This window comes from Lepus europaeus, chromosome 10 (genome assembly GCF_033115175.1).
Source record: "Lepus europaeus isolate LE1 chromosome 10, mLepTim1.pri, whole genome shotgun sequence".
In the NCBI taxonomy this organism is placed as follows: Eukaryota; Metazoa; Chordata; class Mammalia; order Lagomorpha; family Leporidae; genus Lepus; species Lepus europaeus.
Window position 1 is genome coordinate 100,179,579 of NC_084836.1, and position 21,451 is coordinate 100,201,029.

The following is a 21,451-nucleotide window of genomic DNA, read 5'->3' on the forward strand; positions in this document are numbered from 1 at the left end:
CCCATCACCAGGACACAGCCACCTCCAGGGCTCCACTACACTCCCTCTTGCACTTCAGTGGGGAACCTGGTGGACCGGCTGTCTTACTCTGGGTGTTGATGACCAACAAGAACCCAGTGAGACTGCAGGAGGAAAGGTCTGCTGGGTGTGCGTACCAGGGGTGCGTCCAGGCAGGGAGGAAGAGTGAACGCGCATCCCCGGGATGCCTTCCCAAGGGCTCCATGGTCATGCTGCAGGTGTGCCTGCGAGCCGGGCGATATCAAAGTGGCTGTGCAGTCAGACACCCTGGGATCTCTGAGTGTGCCACCTCCAGTCTCCCACAGCCCTCACCATCCTTGGGTTTCGTGTCCAAGAGCACTGGGGCCCAAGAACGGGAGTGGCCATGCCTGGTGAGCCCCCTCACCCCGCTCCTACTCTGGGCCTGAGCTGAACCACAGGTCTCCCACGGGCACAGGGTCCTGCCTTGGTTTGGCTGGTAGGGCCAGAGCTGCAAGTACAGAGGATGGGACTGGGAGATCAGGGCCAGGGCTTGAGCGCAGACCCTCTGGTGTGCAGAGGGGGCTGCTGCTGAGACCCTGCCCCCGGTCGTGGGGCACACTGGGGCTGGGAAAGTCTTGGCCCTGCCCCTCACCTAATGGCTTCCTGGGCATAGGTGGTTTTCTGGGCCCAGGCTATGGAACTGGAGAGGGCCCTTTGGTCCCTGACCCCGTCTCTTCTTCCCATCCCTCAGGTCTGGGGAGTGGTGGAAGGCTCGATCCCTCGCCACCCAGAAAGAGGGCTACATCCCGAGCAACTACGTGGCCCGCATTAACTCTCTGGAGACGGAGGAGTAAGTAGTGCACTTCCTGCCTTCCAGAAGCGTGAGCAAAGCCAGCCTTGTTCCCGCCTCAGGACCTTTGCACACACTGTCTGGGACACTCTTCCTAACCCAACGGGTGGTTCTCACACTGGAGCAGGCGTCAGCATCACTGGAGAGCTGGTCAAGGCGCTGGTTTCCGGTGCTGCTGCCTGCTTGAGAACGTGTGTTTCTAATGAGTCCTCGGGAGAGGCCGCTGGCCCAGGCCCTCATCCTGGCAGTGGCTGACCTAAACACACACGTCAGTCCTCGCGATGCACACACAGCTCCTTGGGTCTGCATCAAGAAGCAGCTAGCAGGCTGGCTTCTGGGGCGGGCAGCTGGGGCCTCGGGGATCAGGGTGGGATGGAATCGCCCTGCCTCCCACCCTAAGAAATAGAAAATACTTCCAAGTGTTCCTAAATAGGAGTGGCATAGAAGGACGTAGGCTGAGGAGCAGAAGTCTTCCTCCCAGCCTGTCCCCAACTGGCCACTTCCCCTCCCCAGAAGCGACCAGTTTCTAGAGCCCCCAAGTGCTGTATACTTGTACAAGAAGTTCAAGTTTGTACACGTGGTGAGCACTGTCCACACTGCCTCGCACCTCTGTGCAGCTCTCCCACGCTGCACCTGTGCTGGTCCTCGCGTCAGCCACTCCTGGTCTTGTGCTCCTTGTGTGCACGTTGTCTCTTCCCTGTGCTAGGCGCATGGGATGATCTATTTCCTAGGGGTGGGATTTCCAGGGGCACAGTTGTTCCTAGCTGAGGGGTCTTCAAAAAGTTTATGGAAAAGGTGTATTCCAGGAAAACTATGCATGGATTTCAAATTTTTTGCACCAAAATAAGTTTATATTTTAATTCCATCTTTCCACAAATTTTTAAATTCAGTTTTTAAATTGTGATTGATTGATTTGAGGGAAATAGAGAGAGAGTGGGCGAGAGTGGGACAGAGAGCAAGCTCCCATCCTCTGGTTAACAGGGCCAGACCAAAGCCAGGTGCGGAGAACTGAACCCAGGTTTCCCACATGGGTGACAGGTACCTGGCTACATACATGAGCCTTCGCCGCTGCCTCCCAGAATCCAATCAGCAGAAAGCTGGAGTCAGGAGCCAGTGCCAGAAGTCAAACCCAGGCACTCGGGTCTGACGTGAACATGGGAGTCTACTGTGCATCTCCACTAGGCCAGAGCAGGCCCATCCACAAACTTCCCGAAGTACTATTGTGTGCCTTTCACACGCGGACTTTACCAGAGCAGGGATCACCTGACAACACGAAACCGAGGGCGGCAGGTGTGCACCACAGCCCCGTGGTTGAGCTTGGGCTCCGAAGTTAGCCTACCTAAACTTGAATCCTCCGACTTCCCAGCTGTGTGGCTCCAAGCAGGTTACTTGTCCTCTCTGTTCTCAGCTCCCTCATCTATACAATGGGAATAACAATGGTGACAATTCCCTATTGTTGAATGGATTAACGAGATCTTGATGGGTAGTAGCTGTGTTTGTCTCCGTTTGATCACAGAGGAAATCAGGCCTCTGGAGAGCAAGCGACTTGCTCAGTCACACAGCAGGCTGACATACATCCAGAAAGAACAAACTAAAGTTTCCAGGAGGGGCTGGCACTATGGTGTAGCAAGTAAAGCCACGATCTACAGCGCTGGCATCCCATATGGGTGCCAGTTCGAGTCCCAGCTGCTCCACTTCCGATCTGGCTCTCTGCCACGGCCTGGGAAAGCAGTGGAGGATGGCCCAAGCCCTTGGGCCCCTGTACCTGCATGGGAGACCTGGAAGAAGCTCCTGGCTCCTGGCTTCAGATCAGCACAGCTCCAGCCATTGCAGCCAATTGGGGAGTGAACCAGCAGATGAAAGGCTTTCTCTCTCTCTCTCTCTCTGCCTCTCTGTAGCTCTGCTTTTTAGATACATAAATAAATCTTTTTTTAAAAAAGGTGTCCAAGCATTAAATTCTTTTTAATTTTTTATTAATTTATTTTAGTTTTATTTGAAGACAGAGAGGCAGGCAGAGAGAGAGAGAGAGAGAGAGAGAGAGAGAGAGAGAGAGACCTTCCATCTGCTGACTCACTCCCCAGATACCTGCAGCAGCCAGGAGCTGAAGAAACCTGGAACTCAGTCCTGGTCTCCCCCATGGGGGGCAGAGACCCAGCTGCTTGAGCCGTCACCTTCTGCCTCCTCCCAGGGCGCACACTGGCCAGAAGCCAGATCGGAAGCGGAGCTGAGATGTGAACCAGGCACTCTGATGCGAGCAACCTAGGCAGTGACCTCACAGCTGCACCAAATGCCCACCACCCTCACTCCCAAGTTTAAATTTCTTTGCAATCTTGCATTTTAGCTGAAATTCATGCCGGCTTTTTCTTTGAGTCTGTGTGTGCAGAAAATCGATTGTGAGGCTAACGGAGCCCAGGCCTGCACTCCCAGGGAACTCCAAGGCCCTGAGATGGAGCCTTCTGGCAGCAAGTTTATGGCCATGTGTTGAGACCTCCATCTCTTCCTGCCTGTCTCCCTACTGCTCAACCTGAGTGGCACCTTGCTGTGCTGTTCGTCTCAAGGAGAGCCCTGCCCCTCAATCTGTGTAGGTTTCAGTCTCAGCCGACTGGATGTGCCTCTGCTACATCTGTTTCGATAGGTAAAGAGTGGCTGTCTTCCCCAGTCACTCGGAGTCAAGTGATGCCTCGGGAAGCCGGGCCCCCAGTGCCCCGTGCAGCTGCCCAGCCCTCGGCACCCCAAGTTAATGCCTGTGCTTGCCCCCAGGTGGTTCTTCAAGGGCATCAGCCGCAAGGATGCAGAGCGCCACCTCCTGGCTGCCGGCAACATGCTGGGCTCCTTCATGATCCGGGACAGCGAGACCACCAAAGGTGACAGCACCCGCCCGCCCCCTCTGCCCCCTCCCACCCCCTCCCACCCGGAGAAGGCTAACAACTCCAGCAGGCTCCTGCCCTCGCCGCCCTGACATTCTGTGCCTGGCATGGTCCTTCCCAGCTCCTGTAGCTGTTCTGGTTAACGGAAGCAGTCCCTGGACTGCTTGTGTTTTTAAAAAAGACCCATCGCCATAGCTCTTTATTTTATTGTATTTATTTATTTTTTTGACAGGCAGAGTGGACAGTGAGAGAGAGAGAGACAGAGAGAAAGGTCTTCCTTTGCCGTTGGTTCACCCTCCAATGGCCGCCGCGGCCGGTGCACCGCGCTGATCCAAAGGCAGGAGCCAGGTGCTTCTCCTGGTCTCCCATGCGGGTGCAGGGCCCAAGCACTTGGGCCATCCTCCACTGCACTCCCTGGCCACAGCAGAGAGCTGGCCTGGAAGAGTAGCAACCGGGACAGAATCCAGCACCCTGACCAGGACTAGAACCTGGTGTGCCGGCGCCATAGGCGGAGGATTAGCCTATTGAGCCACAGCGCCGGCTCATCACCATAGCTCTTGTCCAGCCTCCTGCTTCCTCCCTCCCTCCCTGAGGACACGGGGCGGGGTGAGGCTGCAGGAGGAGACCCACATGGCAGCCGCCTGTGGGACTCTGCCTAAAGCGCTCCTGGGTGGGAGGCTTCTGGAGACTTGGCAGCCAGGGGACGCTTCCTGGAACTCCCAGGTGGCTTCATGCTGAGTGGTTGCACGGGAGGCAAGAGCAGGGCCTGAGAAGAGCACAGTGCACCCGGGTGTCGGCTGAGGCCTGCTGTACCGAGCGGTGGGCATCAGTGGGCTTCTGACCTCACAGGCAGAGCGCCCCTGTGCCGAGATGTTTGGATGCAGACAAAACAGGGACGTTGTACAAAGTCTGACTTCCCGACACCTTGAAGCGCACGGTCTGGGGGAGGTTGACTAAAGGCCTCTTTGGACCCCAGCCGTCCGACCTGGCAAAGCCTGCGTGTGGCCAGGATGATGCTGCTCACAGCGAGTGTCGCAGGTCGGCGAATGCTCAGCCTTTACTTCCTCCCACCCAACAAGCCCCTGGGGAAAAGAAATGCGACAAAAGGGGAAGCCACGCACAGCCCAGCACTGGGGCAGCCTGGACACTGTGATGGAGAAACCAAAGAAACCACTGCAACCCTGCAGGGCGGGAGGGGCCCTGGTCCGCCTCCGTGGCCCTCCGTGGCGGCAGGTGTGGCCGATTTCACAGCACTCGCTGTTGCGTCAGGTCCCTGCATGCCATCCTGCTGCTTCCCAGATTCTGCCTCACCCCCGACCCAGCCTCTCCTGGACCAGGGCTCAGTGGCAAAGGGGGCCCTGGAGCCAGCTGCCTGGGCTACAGGTGAACTACTCACCTCTCTGCCCCTCGGTTCCCTTGTCTAGAAAATGAGGGTAGTGGCCGGCGCCGCGGCTCACTAGGCTAATCCTCCGCCTTGCGGCGCCGGCACACCGGGTTCTAGTCCCGGTCGGGGCACCGATCCTGTCCCGGTTGCCCCCTTCCAGGCCAGCTCTCTGCTGTGGCCAGGGAGTGCAATGGAGGATAGCCCAGGTTCTTGGGTCCTGCACCCCATGGGAGACCAGAAGAAGCACCTGGCTCCTGCCATCGGATCAGCGCGGTGCGCCGGCCGCAGCGCGCCTACCGCGGCAGCCATTGGAGGGTGAACCAACAGAAAAGGAAGACCTTTCTCTCTGTCTCTCTCTCACTGTCCACTCTGCCTGTCAAAAAAAAAAAAAAATGAGAGTAGTTACATTCTAAAGCCTCTACTTCATGAGGCAAGTCATTGTATATAAGCAACCTATTTCCTACAACTATAATTCATTACGGTAAATATTAATACTATTCACTCATTGTTCATTTGTGCAGGGTGCTAGGACCGTGCCTGGCTTTAAACCTCTCCCAAAGCCAGGGACATCTGCTAGTACAGTGGCCGAAACTGAGGGACAGAGGCTAGTAACTCGCCCAAGGACACACGGCTGGCACACAGCAAGGCCGTGGTCCCAGGCGGACAGACCCACGTGCTGCTGGTCTGGGTGGTAGCAAGTGCACTGGGTTGCTGTCGCCACTGGCTCAATGGAGTCAGACGGCCTATGTTTGTGATTTCACAGCGGCAGAGCTCAGCGGCCTGACCTCACAGGCTCAAGTCGAGGAGTCGGCAGGGCTGCTTCCTACTGGAGGCTTCGGGAGAGAATCCATCCCTTGTCTTTGCAGCCCCCAGAGGCCACCTGCACACCTTGGCCTGTGCCCCCTTCCGGTTATTCCCACAACCCTTGTTTCCGGCTTCACATCTGCTATCACTGACTTTGACCTTGCTGCTTCCAATAAAGGTTAGGTTCAGGATAGGCTCCCACCTCCAGATCCTTCATCCCATCTCACAGTCCCCTTGACCATGGGAGCTAACACAGTCTCGGTTCTGTGGGTTAGGGCACGGAACAGTCTTGGAGGACTGTTACGCAGCTGGCCACAGCACGTCCACATTTCAGTAACTGGATTGGATTTGTTGTTGCTTGTGTTTCTATTTGTTTCTGAATAGTCTGACTTTTTACCTAACTTGTGTGGTATCTTGGCTGTCTCTTAGATGATGGTGATAGATGATAGACACATGATGGATCAATAGGTGGTAGATGATGATGTTCATAATAATAATGAAAAAGATGGTGATGACAGCTAACAGTTACCTTGTAGCTATGTCCCAATGACCTTCCATTCTTTTGATTACCTCTTTGATGACCAGGCAGTGTGATGGGTGTGGAGGCGTGATAATACCTACTCCCACGTTACAGCTGAGGAAACTGGGCAGAGAAGGGACGTAGTCACGTGCCCGGAATCTCATAGGTGGACCCAGATGAGAACCCAGGAGCCCAACTCCCCAGCCACTCCTACTTCCTGCGCTCTTGCCTGGGTCCCCAGATGGCGGTGGCCGTAGCCGCCTGGGATGTCGGGGGAGGGTGTTGAGCTCAGGCGAGACGGTGGGCCTCTCAGGTGCCACTATGAAGGGCTTCTCCCGGTCCGCTGCAGGGAGCTACTCCTTGTCCGTGCGAGACTACGACCCGCAGCAAGGGGACACGGTGAAGCACTACAAGATCCGCACCCTGGACAGCGGGGGCTTCTACGTCTCCCCGCGGAGCACCTTCAGCACCCTGCAGGAGCTGGTGGCCCACTACCAGAGTGAGTGCGGCCCAGCCACATCCCCACGCCGTGGGCCTGGCTCTCGGGATCCCGGCGCCCCGTGGCCACGAGGCCTGCTGAGCTCTTCCCAACCCTCCCTGAATGAATGGCTTCCCCGGGAGTGGGGAGGCAGCCAGAGGCAGAGGCCGCCTCCCGTGATGCTCTGCTCTCTTGGAACTGGCCCTGATGGTGGCAATCAGGGAACAGTGACAGATGTGGGGGACCAGACTGGGCAGCTTTGGCCAGGGGTGGTGGGCGGGGGCTCTGTCTGGCTCAGAGCTCGCTGCCCTCAGCTGACCGGGGACTCTGTTGCAGAGGGGAGAGACGGGCTCTGCCAGCAGCTGTCAGTGCCCTGCGTGGCCGCAAAGCCGCAGAAGCCATGGGAGAAAGACGCCTGGGAAATCCCGCGGGACTCCCTCAAGCTGGAGAAGAAGCTTGGAGCTGGGCAGTTTGGGGAGGTCTGGATGGGTAAGGACCCAGGGCCAGAGCGGGAGGGGAGGGAGGGGCTGTGGTGCTGTGGAAGGCTGCGCAGGGCAGAAGGGGCCATCTGAGACTAGCCACGGAGGCATCCGGTAGCAAACCACCTGGTGTAGACTCTGATTGGCCTTTGAGGTCAGCCCGGCTGGCGTCAGAACCTCCTCTGGGAAGCTGGAGTCTCAGATGAGGAATCCTGTCCCGCACACGGCGTTGGAACCGTCCACCTGCTGGGGGTGCAGCTAACCAGAGGCCTCTGGGAATGATGCAAATACAGAGTGGGCAACAGCGGCTTGGAGGCCTCCAGGTGAACTCAATGCTGGCAGCTGGTGGACAAGCTCCTCTGAGCCCCTACCACGGGCCAGCACTGTGCTAGGACATTGTGGGCACCAGGAAGGCACTGTCCACACCCACTCTCTGTCCCCTAATCTCTTAGGAACAGTGGTATCTGCTTCCCAGGGTTGTGGGACAGATACAGTGGCTGGTTTGGGCCTGGGGCTCCCCTCTGGGTTAATACTCCACTGGGCCCATATGGGAATGAAGACATTGCTTCTGGGGACACACAGTTTGGCCTCATAAAGTAAGCTTGAAACTCATGCGTTAACATTTTATCTAATTGAGAGAGAGAGAGTGAGCGAGCTCTCCCATGCATTGGCTCGCTCCTCGAGTGCCTGCAGCAGGTGGGGCTGAGCCAAGCTGCAGCCACCTTGATCTTCATGCTGCTCTTGACATAACGCAAACTCACTGTGCCCCGTAAGGTCCGACAAGACCTGGCTTTGCCCGCTTTTTCACCTCTTCATCTACCTACCTCGCCCTTAAAAAATCAAAGTGAGTGGAGGGCTGACTTAAGCGGTGTTTTGAGGTCATTTTTAGATCTGGCAACAGCCCCTCTCAGGGAGTGCTCATCATCTCCACTACGTAGATAAAGAGCGCAGGGCTCAGAAAGGTGAACTTGCCCAAGTGCACGCAGCTAGGAAGCTGTGAACCAGCCTCTCAACCACATCTGTCCAAGCCAAAGCCCATCCCGCCCTTCCCTCTCTAAGACTGAGGTGGGCAAGGAAGGCTTCCTGGAGGAGGTGGGTCTGCAGCAGGACCTTCCAGGGCTGTGGGAGGAGACCATTGGGCTCTGACCCCCTTTACCTGCTCCCTGCCCCCTCCAGCCACCTACAACAAGCACACCAAGGTGGCAGTGAAGACCATGAAGCCGGGGAGCATGTCGGTGGAGGCCTTCCTGGCAGAGGCCAACCTGATGAAAACTCTGCAGCACGACAAGCTGGTGAAGCTGCACGCGGTGGTCACCCAGGAGCCCATCTACATCATCACGGAGTTCATGGCCAAAGGTGCTGCGGCTGGGGGCTGGGGCTGGGGGCTGGCCCGCTGCAGGCTCAGCGGTGCCTTCGAGATGCCCCCAGCGTGGCCGGAGGCTTTTCTGATGAGGACCCAGTGAGCATTTGACTCTGCTGCATGGAGTGAAACCAGGCCATCGGCCCTGAGGGGCAGGGAGTACTGGGGCCCCCAGGGGAAGGGGCCCCTCTGGACGATGAGGGGAGAGGCCTCCAGGCTCCTCCCGGGGCACGGGCACTTTTGTGGCCAGGGGTGACTCTCTTCCTCCGCAGCCACCATCCCTGGGTGCACCAGTGCTCTGGGAAAGTCGCCAAGGCAGCAGGTCCAGGTCCCCCCTCCCCCATCGCCACAATTCAGCCCAGCCCAGGGATGGTTTTAGGCGCCCCCTCCACGTTCACCACTGTTTTAAACTCCTGCCCATTTTCAGATAAACAGAAATATCTCACACAGCCTCATTCAGTGTGATTTGAAATCTCAAAGCTTTTCTGCACCTTCCAAATGCAGCTGCCCTGTGTTTGAACACCAGGGACACCCCTGTGGGGACCAAAACCCTCAGGGGCTCACATCCCGCACACACAAGGATGTGGGATCCACCTGCTCATGACTCACACACGTCCCTCTGCACACTTGAGCCATCTCTGGATGACCTGTAATACCTAACACAATGGACATGCCATCTAGGTGAGGAGTTGCTACCCCGGGTTGGTTAGGGAATTATGACCGGGAGAAAAGTCTTCACGTGTTCAGTACAGATGCAGCTTTTAAAACAACTTTCTTTTTAAAGATTTATTTTATTTATGTGAAAGTCAGAGTTACAGAGAGAGAGAGAGAGAGAGAGAGAGAGAAGAGAGAAGAGAGAGAGAGAGAGAGTCTTGCATCTGCTGGTTCACTCCCCAGATGACCGCAATGGCCAGATCGGAAGCCAGGAGCCAGGAGCTTCCTCCAGGTCTCCCATGTGGGTGCAGGGGCCCAAGGACTTGAGTCATCTTCTACTGCTTTCCCAGGCCACAGCAGAGAGCTGGATTGAAAATGGAGCAGCTTGGACTAGAACCGGTGCCCATATGGGGTACTGGCACTGCAGGCAGCTTCAAGGGCCACAGCACTGGCCCCTTAAAACTATTTTCCATCTGTGGCTTAGGAGAGCCAACAGTATACAATTTTTTTAAAAGATTTATTTCAAAGTCAGAGTTACACAGAGAGAGAAGGAGAGGCAGAAAGAGAGAGAGAGAGGCCTTCTATCCTCTGGTTCACTCCCCAATTGGCCACCACGGCCAGAGCTGTGCTGATCAGAAGCCAGGAGCCAGGAGCTTCTCCTGGGTCTCCTATGTGAGTGCAGCCATCTTCTACTGCTTTCCTAGGTCACAGCAACCAGGACTCGAACCGGCACCCATATGTGATGCCAGCATTGCAGGCGGTGGCTTTACCCCAACAGTATACAATTTTGTCAGCCTTTTAAGCTATGGCCCCGGTCCTCAGGCTCACAGGCTGTCCAATCAAAGAACCCCTCTGGTGATCAAAAACTCATTTTAAATAAAGACCCTCAAGGGGCTGGGGCTATGGCTCAGCAGGTTAAAGCCCCGGCCTGCAGCACAGGCATCGCATATGGGTGCCAGTTTGTGTCCTGGCTGCTTCACTTCTGGTTCAGCTCCCTGCTAATGCTAATGCACCTGGGAAAGCGGTGGAAGATGGCCCAACTACCTGCACCCACACGGGAGACCTGGAATAAGCTCCTGGCTCCTGGTTTCAAATCGGCCCAGCTCTGGTTGTTGCAGCCATCTGGGAAGTGAACCAGCAGATGGAATCTCTCTCTCTCTCTCTCTCTCTTTCTCTCTCTCAGTTCGGGTCTCCCATGTGGGCAGCCAGGACCCAAGTATTTGAGCCATCACCTTCTGCCTCCCAGCTTGCATGTTAGCAGGAAGCTGGAATGAGGAGCAGAGCTGGGACTCGAACCCACACTCCGATGTAGAATGCAGAAGTCCCAGTCAGGGTTTTAACTGCTGTGCCAAAGGCCAGTCCTAACAGACACTTTCATTAAACCTGTTGCTACGAAAAACTTTAACCACAGACGGAAGCAGTAAGAGCAGGAGTGTGCGCCTGGTGTTGTGATGCAGTGGGCTGAGCTGCTGCTTGTAACATCCCGTATCAGAGGCCTGGATCGAGTCCCAGCTACTCCGTTGCCAGCCCAGCCTCCCGCTGACAGACCCCGGGAGGCAGCAGGTGATGGGGCAAGGAGCTGAGACCCTGTCACCCACAGGGGAAACCCAAGTGGAGTTCCCAGCTCCTGGCTTCAGTGGCTCAGCCCTGGCTGCTGCAGCCATTTGGGGAGTGAACCAACGGGTGAAAGATATTCTCTCTCTCTCTCTCTCTCTCTCTCTCTCTCTCTCTCTCTCTCTCTCCCCTCTCTGTCACTCTACATTTCAAATAAATAAAATCTTTCTTCTTCCTCTTCAAGAAAAAAGTAGTAATCCTCCCCCCTCCCCCTGCAGGAAGCCTGCTGGACTTCCTGAAGAGTGGAGATGGCAGCCAGCAGCCCCTGCCGAAGCTCATTGACTTTGCAGCCCAGGTGAGAGCCGATGAGGAAGTGGGGGGAGGGGCACAGGCCTTCAGCCCCGAAGCCCAGAGGCAGGGCCTGGCCTCGTACTGTAACACTAGCAGTGCTCACGGGGAGCCCAGTGTGAACGCACACCTTTGCACAAACCCTGTAGGCACCAACTTGTTCAATCCTCACTGGAGTGTCCCGGATGACCTGTCACCCTCTGGGTGTCTGTCCACGTAGCCTCTCATCACACAGGTGTCCAACCAAGGGCGGGCAGTCGGCCCAGCAGTTAAGGTGGCCGCATCCGTATCACATGCCGGGGTTCAAGTCCTGGCTCCTTTCCCAATTCCAGCTTCCTGTTGTACGCTCTGGGGGGCAGCACATGATGCCCAAGTAACTGGGTTCCTGACACCCACAGGGGAGGCCCAGGCTGAATTCTGGGCTCCTGGCTTCCATCTAGCCCAGCCTAGGCTGTTGGAGGCACTTGGGAAGTGAACCAGTGAGTGGAAGCGTACAAATAAAATGGGGGAAAGTAGCCTGACCAAACAGACTTTAGAGCAGAGTGATGAGGCTCCAGGAAGAGCGGGCCGAAGTCTCAGCCTGCATCACGCTAGCTGGCGTCCTTTTGGGCAAATCAAGTCACGCGGCCATGCCCAGTCAGATGGCTCATTGCACCCAATATTACAGCCTGGCCATAGCCGGGTAATCATGACCCCATTTTACAGACTAGGAAATTGAGGTATAGAGCTAAGTACAGGTGGGGACACAGGGCTAGTGAGCCTCTAAATTGCTGCACTAATGACGGGGAATACAGCCATGTATGAAGTGGGAAACATTGCTGTCATGGAAGTGACTGTCCTGGTGGACAGACGGGTGTTCAACACCTGAGTCTCTTAGACAGCCAGGACCCAGGCGGCCTGGGCTCAGAGTCAGAAGAGGGGTGGGCATTCTGTGAGGCAGGCCAAGCCGTCACATGGGATTAGCAGGTCAAGTCCCAGTTGCTCTGCTTCCAATCCAAGTTCCTGCTAATGCATCATGGGCGGCAGCAGATGACGGCAGTGCCTGGGCCCCTGCCACCCAAGTGGGAGACCCAGATGGAGTTCTGGGCTTCCGGCTTTGCTCGGGCCCGGGCCCAGCTGTTGCAGGCATGTGGGGAGTAAATCAGTGGACAGAAGACCTCTCTCTCTTTCTCTCTATTTCTCTCTCTCCCTCTGGCTTGCTCACTCTTTCTCTCTCTTTCAAGTAGATGAAAATTTTGTTTTTAAAAGAGCACAGAAACCTCTGAAGAACATAGTACAGAAGTCACAGAAATGCTTCTTTAAAACCCATTTTCTTCCCATTTTCCACTCACTGCCTGCAGCTCCTCTCAGCCTGTTTTCCACTTTTGTCTTCCTCAGTATCTCTCCTATTTGGATGAAAACAGGGAGGACAGGGGTGTTTCTGGGAGTACACAGCTGGAACTTTTTTTTTTTTTTTTTTGACAGGCAGAGTTAGACAGTGAGAGAGAGAGAGAGAGAGAGAGAGAGAGAGAAAGGTCTTCCCTCCGTTGGTTCACCCCACAAATGGCCGCCGCTGCTGGCACACCGTGCCAATCCAAAGCCAGGAGCCAGGGGCTTCTTCCTGGTCTCCCATGCGGGTGCAGGGCCCAAGGACCTGGGCCATCCTCCATTGCCTTCCTGGGCCACAGCAGAGAGCTGGACTGGAAGAGGAGCAACCAGGACAGAACCGACGCCCCAACCGAGACTAGAACCCCGGGTGCTGGTGCTGCAGGAGGATTAGCCTAGTGAGCCGTGTGCCGGCCAACAGCTGGAACTTTTATCCTGGTCCAGGAGCAATCAGAGAAGGCTTCCCAGAAGAGGTAGCCCCTGGGCTGAGCCCTGAAGGCTGAGTAGAATTCGGCAGATGAGGAGGAATGAGAAGGGTGTTCCACGCAGGAGGCACAGCCTGTGCACGCATCCAACAGTCCTGGTCAGCTGGGCCTAGAGGGGGACATGGGTGAAGGGATAACGGTTTGCAGCCTGATGAGAGCAAGGGACACCTGCGGCTGGGGGGGCCTGAGGCTGGGCCTCCAGAGCTGTGGTGGGCAGAGTTCCCTTCAATATGCAAATCCCAGAGGCCCAGAGACTGCTCACAGTGGGTAACGAAAGCTGCTACTTTCAGAGCCTGGCATGCCAGGGACAAGCGGAAACCAAGGCCTGGCATCTCCACTCCAGGGGACCCTGACGTCTGGCCTGGTGCTCTGGCTTGCTTCTGAATTCCAGCCGCTGGTCTAGCAGCAGCCTTGCTGGGCAGGGCTGTGCTCTGGGGCAAGAACCACGCTCCCCATCTCACATATGGGGAGACAAACCTGAGTGGGGAAAGAGGTTCTGGGCCTCGGTACAGCCAGAAGCAGAGGTTGACTGAGCCCAGGGACAGCAAGGAGCTCCCTGGGGACCTGAGTCCCACCTCCAGTCCTAGAGAGGCAGACGAGTGCAGTGGGGGGTGGAAGTGCCCCAGCCCTGTCGCTATTAGACCTGGGACCTATTCTGAGTCTGTCTCCCCATTCATCAAAGGAGGGGACTGGACCACGCCTCAGGTTTCCAAAGTTGAAAACTTTGTTTAGCAACAACTTTGTTGGTCAAAGGAAATTGTATATCGTAGCTAAATGTATAAAAATATAGATCACGGCCGGCGCCGTGGCTCAACAGGCTAATCCTCCGCCTTGCGGCGCCGGCACACTGGGTTCTAGTCCCGGTCGGGGCACCGATCCTGTCCCGGTTGCCCCTCTTCCAGGCCAGCTCTCTGCTGTGGCCAGGGAGTGCAGTGGAGGATGGCCCAAGTGCTTGGGCCCTGCACCCCATGGGAGACCAGGATAAGCACCTGGCTCCTGCCATCGGAACAGCGCGGTGCGCCGGCCGCAGCGCGCTACCGCGGCGGCCATTGGAGGGTGAACCAACGGCAAAAGGAAGACCTTTCTCTCTGTCTCTCTCTCTCACTGTCCACTCTGCCTGTCAAAAATTAAAAAAAAATATATATATATATATATAGATCACAACAGCTGCTCTGATTGAAGAGGACACAGCAGCCTCGTTTGTGGCCTTTCTTTGTCCCTCTACCCCCAAATTTTAAAGATTTATATATTTATCTGAAAGGTATTTACAAAAGAGAAGGAGACACACACACGCACACACACACAGAATCTTCCATCTGCTGGTTCACTCTCCAAATGGCTGCAACAGTCAGGGCTGGGCCAGGCCAGCTGCTTTCCCAGGCGCATTAGCAGCAGGGAGCTGGATGGGAAGTGGAGCAGCCGGGACTTGAACTGGCAGTCCTGTGGGGTGTGGGCATCACTGGCAGTGGGTTGACCCACTGCGCCACAGCGCTGCCCCACCTTGAGGCATCAGTAGTATTCAGTTAGAAAAGCCCTGGCCTGGAATGTCCCTACAAGTCCTTCCAGCTCGGATTCTGCGATGTTCTGACGCTCTTGGAAACAAATCCAAGCTCCAGTGCTTGACCTCCTGGCACCCACGTGGTGGACACCTTATCAACCCCCCATTCGTAGGCCAGTCCTGAGCTCAGTAAACCCGTCCATTATTCATTCACAAACCAAGTCCTTGAGAAGGACTCTCTGCAAGCACATGGACTTAGCAGTCACACAGAGTTTTGGGTTTGATCCCAGCTCTGCCTGTGTAGCATCAAGCAGTAGCTTAGCCTCTCTGTGTGCCACTTTCTCGAACCGGGAGCAGAGAGGCACCACTGACGTGTATGCCATGTCCTTGGTGCAGAGGATTCCTCTTTGCAGGAGCCCAGGGAGGCAGGTGCTACAGTTGTCCCACTTTACAGAGAAGACAAGAGAGGGACAGAGGGGTGCAGTAGCTTGCTTGAGGTCCCAGAGCTATGGGGTTCAAGCTGAGTCAGTCCAACTCCAGAGCCATTTAACCATCACCCTCTACAGCCTCTCAGTCGCACCTCTCCCATGGAGCGCCAGTGGGTGCTAAAAATGAAACCACCTGCATGCCCACACCATAAAAAATGCAAGCCCGGAAGGTCTGATGGAGTAGAAGATAGGTGTGTGGACCCTGAGTAGGGCTGTTGGAGTTCCAGACCCGACCCTGCAACCTACAAGCTGTGCACTCAGGGGTCAACTGTTTGTTTCTTTGATTTCAGTTTTCTCATGTGTGAAATAGGGCTGAGAACTAAGTTACTTCCCCTTAGTGTCACCTCACGATAAGCTGCTGTACCTGCCGTGCACTTAATAACTTTTGATAACTGTTCATCTAAGGACTCCTTGTAATCTTCCCACACTCCTCAGACCAAGACACTGTCTCACCTTCCTCCGCTCCCCCCAGTAGGCTCTCCATTCCCTCTAACCCCCCCAAATAAAATCAGTCTTTGAAGTTTATGTTCAAAAGTCTGGATCTCAGTTCCAATGGCCTTGGGTGCCCCCTGCTGTCCACTCCCTGCAAATGCACCATGCCGCACACCTAGCACCAGCTGCTAAGGTCTGGTCTGATCAGAACCCCGACCCCTCCTAAATCATCCTCAGCTTGAGCCCAGCTACCGTCCTCCGCCGCGAGGGATTCTAGAGGCAGGCATCTAGAGACGGTTCAAGTGTGACATTCAGCATCTTCTTGGTGGTGTGGTCAGAACCAGCGTCCCCTCCTGTGTGAGACCGAGATCTGACAATTTCTGCCTCAGAGGGCCCAGAGGAGTTTGCAGACTCTAAGAAGCGCCTTCTGGGAATCGGAGGGTTCATCTTGAACCTCCTTAGCTCAGACTCATGTAAGTAAAACTGTCTCTAAGACACAAACCCGACTGTTGCCATCAGAGGCCCCCAGGCCCTCGCAGTGGGAACCCACCACGGCAGCAGACGGCTACTCAGTCATCTAACGTGAGGGTGCTCCAAAACCTTAGTGCACAACGGAGTTAAAAAGTAAGTGGCCTTTGGTGCAAGCATTTTGAAATCCACGCATAGTGGTTCATGATACGTATTTTCCACGTACTCGCTGAAGATCCCACATATCTTCTCATTATACTCAAAATAAAATCCAGCTTCCTGTCCCTGCCTACGAGGTTGCTTGTAACTCATGGCCTCCCTCAACCAGCTCTCCCCATCTTCCGCTCAGCCACCCTGGCCTCTGGGCTGTCTCGCGAGCTCCTGGGCTCATTCCTACCCCTGGGCACTGACTCCTGACATCTTCTCTGCCTTTTTATTTTAATATACTTGCTATAATCATCATTCCAAACTTTGCTGAAATTTCATCTTCTTTTTTAAGATTTATTTATTTATTTTTTGCATACATTTCACAAATACAACTTTAAGAACACAGTAATTCTTCCCACTGTACCCACCCTCCCACCCTTCTTCCTCTTCCCTTGCCTATTCCCAGTCTTATTTTTTACTAACATCTATTTTCAAATAACTTTAAAGACTTATTTATTGGCCGGTGCCATGGCTCAATAGGCTAATCCTCCGCCTGTGGCACCGGCACACCGGGTTCTAGTCCCGGTTGGGGCACTGGATTCTGTCCCAGTTGCCCCTCTTCCAGGCCAGCTCTCTGCTGTGGCCCGGGAGTGCAGTGGAGGATGGCCCAAGTGCTTGGGCCCTGCACCCCATGGGAGACCAGGAGAAGCACCTGGCTCCTGGCTTCGGATCAGCGCGGTGCACCAGCCGTAGCAGCCATTGGAGGGTGAACCAACAGTAAAGGAAGACCTTTCTCTCTCTCTCTTTCTCTCTCTCTCTCTGTCCACTCTGCCTGTCAAAAACAAACAAAAAAAAGATTAAAAAAAGACTTATTTATTTATTGGAAAGGCAGAGTTAGAGAGAGAGAGGTCTTCCATCCACTGGTTCACTCCCCAGATGGCTGCAAGGGCAGGCGCTGGGCCTATCCGAAGCCAGGAGCCAGGAGCTTCTTCCAGGTCTCCCACACGGCTGCAGGGGCCCAAGGACTTAGGCCATCTTCAACTGCTTTCCCAGGCCATAGCAGATAGCTGGATCAAAAGTGGAACAGCCGGGTCTCAAACTGGCATCTATATGAGGTGCAGGCAATACAGGCAGCAGCTTTACTCACTATGCCACGGCACCAGCCCCTCAGCTAACTTTATACACAGAAGGTTAACTCTATTCTACATACAAAGTTCAATACTTTGTATGAGAAAGAAAAAGAGAGAAACAAAACTGTTCCTCAACAGTCCAGACAAGGACTGCTCAATGTCATTGCATCTTGAAGTTAATTTTGCTTTTTTTTTTAACAGCATTTTTTTGAGAAATTTAATTATCTTCAAAGAAGAACCCAAGAATGATATATTTTTTGTGAGAATTTAGACATGGCTGGCACCGTGGCTCACAAGGCTAATCCTCTGCCTGCAGCACTGGCACCCCGGGTTCTAGTCCCAGTCGGGGCACCGGATTCTGTCCCGGTTGCTCCTCTTCCAGTCCAGCTCTCTGCTATGGCCCAGGAAGGCAGTGGAGGATGGCCCAAGTGCTTGGGCCCTGCACCCGCATGGGAGACCAGGAGAAGCACCTGGCTCCTGGCTTTGGATTGGCTCAGTGCGCCGCCAATGTCGGCCATTTGTGGGGTGAACCAACAGAGGGAAGACCTTTCTCTCTCTCTCTCTCTCTCACTGTCTAACTCTGTCAAAAAAAAAATAATAATAAGAGTGAGAATACGAGAGGGAGAAGGAAGAGGGGTGGGAGTGTGGGTGGGAGGGCAGGCATGGTGGGAAGAATCACCATGTTCCTAAAGTAGTAATTGTGAAATGTATGAGGTTTGCAACTGTAAAGCAGTATGGTTCTGCATTTATTCCTACGGGCTTACTTCTACAGGTACAGCTTAAAAACTTGCCATGGGACCCCAAATCTCCTTTAGTTGGGTGGTTAAAAATAGCATTTTAAGTGTTATAATGATCATATGGATAGGATTGTGTTAAAGTACTCATACAAATAGGACTAAGTGTCTGGTAATAATCATAGATAGAATTAAAAAGGACTGAAGGCTCTAACATGGGAAGCAGTCCATATAGCAGACTCAGAAAATTTTACCTCCTCAAAGCAGCCCTTCCCTGACCACCCAAATAGCCCTATACACTTTGTGTACTGCCATATGCTCTGTCTTCTCTTTCTGGAACTTACTGCTACCTGTGAGGGCTTTCCCTGGCTCACCACCTGCTCACGGAACACTTCTTGCTTTTGTTGAATGAGTAAACGAATTTTTCCTGCCCAGACTTAAGGATGAAGAAAATGTAAAGAGATACAGTAGAGGATGGCATCAGCCTAGGTTGTCCTGAGAAAGAGGATTGGGAATAACAGCTCTTCACAGCGTGCTGGTGTGGTGCGTGTGTGTGTGTGTGTGTGAGGTTTCTGTTGCTTTTTCCCTGTGTGTGTGTGTGTGTGTGAAGGTTTCTGTTGCTTTTTCCGTGTGTGTGTGTGTGTGAAGGTTTCTGTTGCTTTTTCCCTGTGTGTGTGTGTGTCTTTGAAGGTTTCTGTTGCTCTTTCCCTGAGAACATTTCAAAGTGCCTTCTGGAAGTTCTTGAACTCTTGAGAGGCCCCCAGAGTGATCCAGGCCTTGTGGACCCCCTGACCTAGGTGAGAGACAGAGAAATGCCAGGCTGGGGCTGGGCCAGGTCTGAGGAGGAGGGCGTCTCTGTTTCGGGTGCAGATTGCAGAAGGCATGGCCTACATCGAGCAGAGGAACTACATCCACCGAGACCTCCGAGCTGCCAACATCCTGGTGTCTGCATCACTGGTGTGTAAGATTGCTGACTTCGGCCTGGCACGGGTCATTGAGGACACGGAGTACACGGCTCGGGAAGGTAAGGAACACCACTGGAGGCCTGCACACCCACGGGGGCTGTGAGCGCAGAGAACTGACACCTGCGAGAGGGACTGGGGAAACGGGAAGGTCTGTCCCAGCACCAAGCTTGGCGGAGTCCTGCTGAATGGCACCCAAGACTTCAGAATGAGAGGGAAATCTGAGACCAGGTAGAGAAGGGTCGATTGCTGTAAGACTTAGGCAAGTACCACTGAAATGAAGGTGGAGCAACTTTGTGTGCAACAGGCAAAAACTGGGGGGACTCCAAACGTCCACAAATGGTAAGATGGAGGCAAGCTGTGGCTTGTTCACACAATATCATATCACGCAGCGGCGAGAAAGCACAGCCCAGCACAAGTCTGCACTGAATGGGTGACTCTCACAGACACGATATCCAAATGAAAGAAGCTGGACAGAAAAGCATAGATGTTGAATAGTTCCATTTATTTGGAATTCAAAAACAGACAGAAGCAAGCATCTGGCCTAGCAGTCGAGCCACCCATCAGGACATGCCTGTCCCGCACTGGAGTGCAGGTCTGGGTCCTCACTGCTCCTGTTTCCTGCTCCCTAGTGCATGCCTTGGGAGGCAGCCAGTGGTGGCTCAAGTGGCTGGGCTCCTGCCACTCACAAGAGTGATCTGGGCTGGGCATCTGGCTCCTGGCTTTGACCTGGCCCAGACTTGGGAAGGGAACCAGTGGACGGCAATGCACACACTCTCTCTCTCAAATAATAAATTTTTTAATTTAGAAGCACACAAATATATATAGAAGAAAGTTTATAACAGCATTATTCATGATAGCCTAAAAATGGAAATGACCCACATGTCCATCAACTGATGAACTGAGAAACAAAACGTGGTACAGTGGAATATTTTTCAGCCATAAAACAGAAGGAAGTACTGACCATATCTGATGTGGGTGAGCCTTGAAAATATGTTAAAAGAGAGCCAGATGCAAAGCCCCATGCTGTACAACTCCCTTTTCATGAAAAGGTGGATGGGATGTGGCAAAAAACATTCTGAAGTTCACAACTTTGTGAATACTCTAAAACTCATTGAAATGTACACTCTGTAAGTGGGTGAATTGTTTGGTCAGTGAGTCATATCTCAAAGCTGTTGGAGAAACAGACAAAATTCATTTATAACCATAGAGATGAGAATGGTGGTTGTCTACACGAGGAGGCACCGAGTGAGTGGGAGCAGGAGGGAGCCCTCTCCAGAGCCGAAAATGTCCTCTATCTTGGTCCCACAGCCAGTCCAAGGGCAACTATGTAGCCACAGGTGCATCCAGTTGTACATTAACGATTTGCACACTCTGTTTCATGTTTATGACTCAATGAAAAAATTTAAACTCAAGATTTAAACCACTGAAAGAATAAATGTACAGTGCATAAGAGGAAAAGCAGGAAATAAAGAAAACTCTCTAGAGCCAAAAGAAAGACCGGAAAGAGAAAAACACACATCCACCAAGAATACTTTTAAAACCTGACCTTACAAAGGCCTCAGCAGATGCCAATGAACATATATTCTTGTAGACCTTGTGGGCCAGCCATAATACAGTGACTATAAACACTATCCAAAGGCTAACTAGCACGTGAGGGGAGGGGAGAAGGGAAGCAGAGACCCCCACTCCTCTCAGTGGCCAGGAGCCCAAGTGCCCCCTCCCCCCCTTGCTAGAGTAAGGGGCCAAGACACAAACTGCCAACCTGGACTCCAGGCCCCTGAAGCCCTTCTGATCCAGTCTCTGTGACCTCTCAGGCCCCATTCTCCAGGGCTGGACTTCCCTGGGTATCAGCTGAGTTGGGGTGGGGGTGGTTCCCAGAATGAGCTCCCACACCACAGCCCAGGCCCCTGTGCCCACTCCCCCCCGCAACAGACACCCCAACTTCAGACATCTGTCCTAGGATGGGTGTCCCTTGCTTCTACTAGGAGGCCACAGTCCGGGAAGCTGCAGTTCTGCAGGGGCCAGATGTTGGCAGCTGTGGCCCCTGTCACATTCCCTCACCTGAGTGAGGAAGCAGGCCTGCCTGTTCTCTGACCCCTCACTCCAACTCTGCTCTGTCCAACCACACAGGGGCGAAGTTCCCTATCAAGTGGACGGCTCCCGAAGCCATCAACTTTGGCTCCTTCACCATCAAGTCTGACGTCTGGTCCTTCGGCATCCTGCTGATGGAGATCATCACCTACGGCCGGATCCCTTACCCAGGTAAGGAAGGCAGCACCAGCCTGGGGCCGCTCCCGGAAGCTGCCTGCCGAGGGGTCCAGCTTGTCAGTGTGTCCATTCAAAGGGCACTCCTTTTTTTTTTATCTTTTATTTAATGAATATAAATTTCCAAAGTACAGCTTATGGATTACAATGGCTTCCCCCCCCCATAACTTCCCTCCCACCCGCAACCCTCCCCTTTC

General features: G+C 54.0%; 1 protein-coding gene across 1 annotated transcript in view; it reads left to right on the forward strand.

Annotated features, from left to right (window-relative positions):
• The window catches only part of HCK (HCK proto-oncogene, Src family tyrosine kinase), a 43,352-nt gene that overhangs the window by 16,884 nt on the left and 5,017 nt on the right, over nucleotides 1-21,451 (forward strand). The window contains exons 5-12 of the mRNA XM_062204008.1: nucleotides 731-829; nucleotides 3,590-3,693; nucleotides 6,754-6,903; nucleotides 7,219-7,371; nucleotides 8,538-8,717; nucleotides 11,208-11,284; nucleotides 18,895-19,048; nucleotides 21,120-21,251. Of these exons, the coding sequence (XP_062059992.1) occupies nucleotides 731-829; nucleotides 3,590-3,693; nucleotides 6,754-6,903; nucleotides 7,219-7,371; nucleotides 8,538-8,717; nucleotides 11,208-11,284; nucleotides 18,895-19,048; nucleotides 21,120-21,251 (1,049 nt within the window). The remainder of the gene's footprint in view (nucleotides 1-730; nucleotides 830-3,589; nucleotides 3,694-6,753; nucleotides 6,904-7,218; nucleotides 7,372-8,537; nucleotides 8,718-11,207; nucleotides 11,285-18,894; nucleotides 19,049-21,119; nucleotides 21,252-21,451) is intronic.